The sequence below is a fragment of the Orcinus orca genome, chromosome 1, assembly GCF_937001465.1.
Source record: "Orcinus orca chromosome 1, mOrcOrc1.1, whole genome shotgun sequence".
In the NCBI taxonomy this organism is placed as follows: Eukaryota; Metazoa; Chordata; class Mammalia; order Artiodactyla; family Delphinidae; genus Orcinus; species Orcinus orca.
Window position 1 is genome coordinate 97,712,909 of NC_064559.1, and position 4,193 is coordinate 97,717,101.

General features: G+C 44.3%; 1 protein-coding gene across 1 annotated transcript; it reads right to left on the reverse strand.

Annotated features, from left to right (window-relative positions):
• Positions 1-1,522: 1,522 nt before the first annotated feature.
• On the reverse strand, positions 1,523-2,424 carry LOC101278618 (olfactory receptor 10Z1). The gene is given in 2 exon segments (XM_012538483.1): positions 1,523-1,953; positions 1,956-2,424. Coding segments are annotated over 2 exon segments (900 nt in total).
• Between the last annotated feature and the right edge of the window lie 1,769 nt (positions 2,425-4,193).

Here is a 4,193-nt window from a genome sequence, read left to right on the forward strand (position 1 = left end):
TTGGCTCTGTTTTCTGCTTGCTGAGATTTATCATCCTCTCTGCTGCTGGATTAATCTTCCTAAATCACTTCCCAGATTCAACTCCACTCTCTGCTCAAAGGTATACTGTGTCCTATCTTCCACTACCAAAAGCATCAAGTCTGAAGCAAGGTATTCACAATGCTCTCCTCAAAGAAATCTTAACCCAAGTTAACTTCACCCATCATTTGTGAGATATTTTTGTCCCTCTGGACAACTCACCACACTGTAATAAGCCTATATTGTCTTGCCACTGAGACTGTAGTTATTCTGTTCTGTCTTCTTAGAATATATGTACTTTATTTCCACTTACTGCATTCAAAATTTACTCATTCTTTAGGAACAAGTTCAAGTACTACCTTAGACATGAAATCTGCTCTGATCCTCTACCGAGAATAACCTCTCCCTAAACTAAAAGCCAGTATCACTTTGCTTAGCACATTATTAATAGTAGCAGCTGACATTTATTGGAAGATTATTATGATCCAGTTATTGCACTAAATTATTTACATGTATGACCCTGTTTAGTCAGGAACACAAAACTATGAAGTTACAACCATTTTACAGGTGAGGACTTTGAAGCTGAGAAAGATTAAATAACTTACCCAGGGTCACACTGTAAGTGGCAGAATCTGTATTCAAACTCCTTCCTGACAACTGTGTGAATTCATTCCACCTTTTCTTATCCCTAGAAATGTCTGGTACCATGCATGACATATTGTGAGTGGAAAGTAAAATAGGCAGGATAGAGAGTTCGACCATAGATTCTAAAGAGTAGTATCCATACTAGGGAGTGACACAAGTGAAGAGGTCCTCACACCCAAGATTAGGAGGCCATTAGAGAGCAACAACTATTATTGAGGAAAATAGGAAATAAATCTATTTTCTGAAATAGAAGTTACCCAACTAGAAGAGCCAATTAAAAAGAAGAGGGCAAAGTAATAATGAGCCAGAGATAAAGAAGACAACTACATAAAAAGATTAAAGACACGTTTTGGGAGAGAAAAAATAATAATAACTGACCTCTTCATTTAGGAAAGCATTCAAACTTATTTGCCAACCTGATAGTCACTGAGTTTCAGATCTTGGAAGAATATTATTGGTCAGATGATCTAATTATGTAATGATTTTAGAAATCTCTACAGTATCCCTGGCCAGCCTTGCTTTGAACTTGGGCACTTGAAACTCTCCTCATCTTGTTCAGCTCAGTTAGAAAATTCTTAATGAACTGGGTTTCAGGAACTAAGTGTGGTGTATGCGAGGCTGAAAGTGAAAATTCAGATTCTGAGATCAGTGTGAGTTAAGCACAGTAACCAGAGCAGGAAGCCCTGCATCTGCATTCCCCAGAAGCCCTGGGGGGGCATGCAAGAGACAGGATGGGACTCTCTTGGGGAATTGGAGGTGGGGTAGCTTTGGTCTAAAGCCCTGAATATCTGGCCCAGTGGCCTGTGTTTCTGGTGTATGTCCAGCCTACATAGAGGAGACTATCCCATTATGGTAGCCTTCATCTTTTACCCAGCAATCTCCCTCAGAAAGCATTTCTCAGGGCTGTCTGCACAGCCCGATTTCTTAGACTATAAACAGTGGGATTGAGGAGAGGAGTCACCACAGTATAGGTGACAGCAATAAGGTGGTCCCGCTCAAGAGGGTAACTGGCTTTTGGTCTCAGGTACATGAAGGAGGCACAGCCATAGTGAACAATGACAACTGTGAGGTGTGAGGGGCAAGTAGAGAAGGGCTTCTTCCTCCCCTCATTGGAGGGGATCCTCAGGATGTAGGTGTAGGAGATAGTGATGAAGGAGAAGGAGACCAGGAGGACCAACAGGCTGAGGATAAGGATCCCTAGCTCACTCAGGCCTGTATCTCCACAGGCCAGGCTCAGCACTGGCAGCGTGTCACAGAAAAAGTGCTGGATCTCATGGGAGCTGCAAATGGGAGGTGGAAAATGACCAGTATCATTCCCAGCCCAAAGAGATACCCACTCAAGAAGGAGGTGCCAACCCGGCTGGCATAGTGTAGTGAGGCACAGATGGCTACATATCTGTCAAAGCCCATGACAGCCAGGAGGAAGCAGGTGGTACAGACGCACAAAGCAGAGAAGAACATTTGGTCAGCACAACCCCCATAAGAGATGGCCTGCCCACCCCTGACCAGGCTGGAAAGCATCCTAGGGATAATGCCCAAGGTATAGCAGGTCTCAGAGAAAGGTAAGAAGGAAAGGAAGAGGTACATGGGGGTGTACAGATGGCTATCGAGCCTGATGATTATGATAATAAAGACATTGCTGGTCAGGGTGAAAAGATACAGGGAGAGGAACAATGCGAAGAGCAGGAGCTGCAGTTCCCCAAAGCTAGAGGAGCCCAGGAATACAAAGCCCCTGCAGAAGGTTGCATTGGTCTGCTCCATTCTGAGTGACATCCCTGATAGATTTGATTCTTTCCACCTTGCCAGAAGATGCCTTGTTTCTTTAGAAGGCAAAATGAGGTGGATTCTCATTTCTTTGTACCTGTTGTAACTCAAAAAGAAAACTCTTTTTTAGACAGCAATAAACTTCAGAAATACACTTATTAGACACATGGGTGTATGGATCTATTCTCACATGTGTATATGTGCATACATGAATACAAATATACACAATATGCACATATGTGCACATACATACATGACTACACATATGCAGGCACATATATACATGCATACACATACAAAGCACTCACACATAATTATGCACATTTTACACATTCAAAACTCTGCACTGGTTAGGGTCCGCAGGGAAGGGGAGAGGCAGCACATGGAAAGGAGGGCCTGTGGAGTGTAGAGTTCTGGAATATGGAGGAAAAGCAGGAAACACAGTGAAAAGCCATTCCAAAGTGACCTGTTAAAAATTAAATAGAGGGGGAGGAACCAATATGGCAGAGTAGAAGGACATGCTTTCACTCCCTCTTACGAGAACACCAGAGTCACAACTAGCTGCTGGACAATCATCGACAGGAAGACACTGGAACTCACCAAAAAAGATACCCCACATCCAAAGACAAAGGAGAAGCCACAATGAGACAGTAGGAGGGGTACAATCACAGTAAAATCAAATCCCAAAACTGCTGGGTGGGTGACTCACAGACTGGAGAACACTTATACCACAGAAGTCCACCCACTGGAGTGAAGGTTCTGAGCCCCACATCAGGCTTCCCAACCTGGGGGTCCGGCAATGGGAGGAGGAATTCCTAGAGAATCAGACTTTGAAGCCTAGTGGGAATTGATTGCAGGACTTCAACAGGACTGGGGGAAACAGAGACTCCACTCTTTGAGGGCACACACAAAGTATTGTGCACATCAGGACGCAGGGGAAGGAGCAGTGACCCCAGGGGAGAATGAACCAGAACTACCTGCTAGTGTTGGAGGGTCGCCTGTAGAGGCGGGGGGTGGCTGTGTGGCTGTGGCTCACCATGGGGATAAGGACACTGGCAGCAGAAGTTCTGGGAAGTACTCCTTGGCATAAGCCCTCCCACAGTCTGCCATTAGCCCCACCAAAGAGCCCAGGTAGGCTCCAGTGTTGGGTTGCATCAGGCCAAACATCCAAAAGGGAGGGAACCCAGCCCCACCCATCAGCAGACAAGTGGATTAAAGTTTTACTGAGTTCTGACCACCAGAGCAACAGCCAGCTCTACCCACCACCAGTCCCTCCCATCAGGAAACTTGCACAAGCCTCTTAGATAACCTCATCCACCAGAGGGCAGACAGTAGAAGCAAGAAGAACTACAATCCTGCACCCTGGGGAACAAAAACCACATTCACAGAAAGATAGACAAGATGAAAAGGCAGAGGGCTATGTACCAGATGAAGGAACAAGATAAAACCCCAGAAAAACAACTAAATGAAGTGGAGATAGGCAACCTTACAGAAAAAGAATTCAGAATAATGATAGTGAAGATGATCCAGGACCTCGGAAAAAGAATGGAGGCAAAGATTGAGAAGATGCAAGAAATATTTAACAAAGACCTAGAAGAATTAAAGAACAAACAAACAGAGATGAACAATACAATAACTGAAATGAAAACTACACGAGAAGGAATCAATAGCAGAATAACTGAGGCAGAAGAAGGGATAAGTGACCTGGAAGACAGAATGATGGAATTCACTGCTGCGGAACAGGATAAAGAAAAAAGAATGAAAAG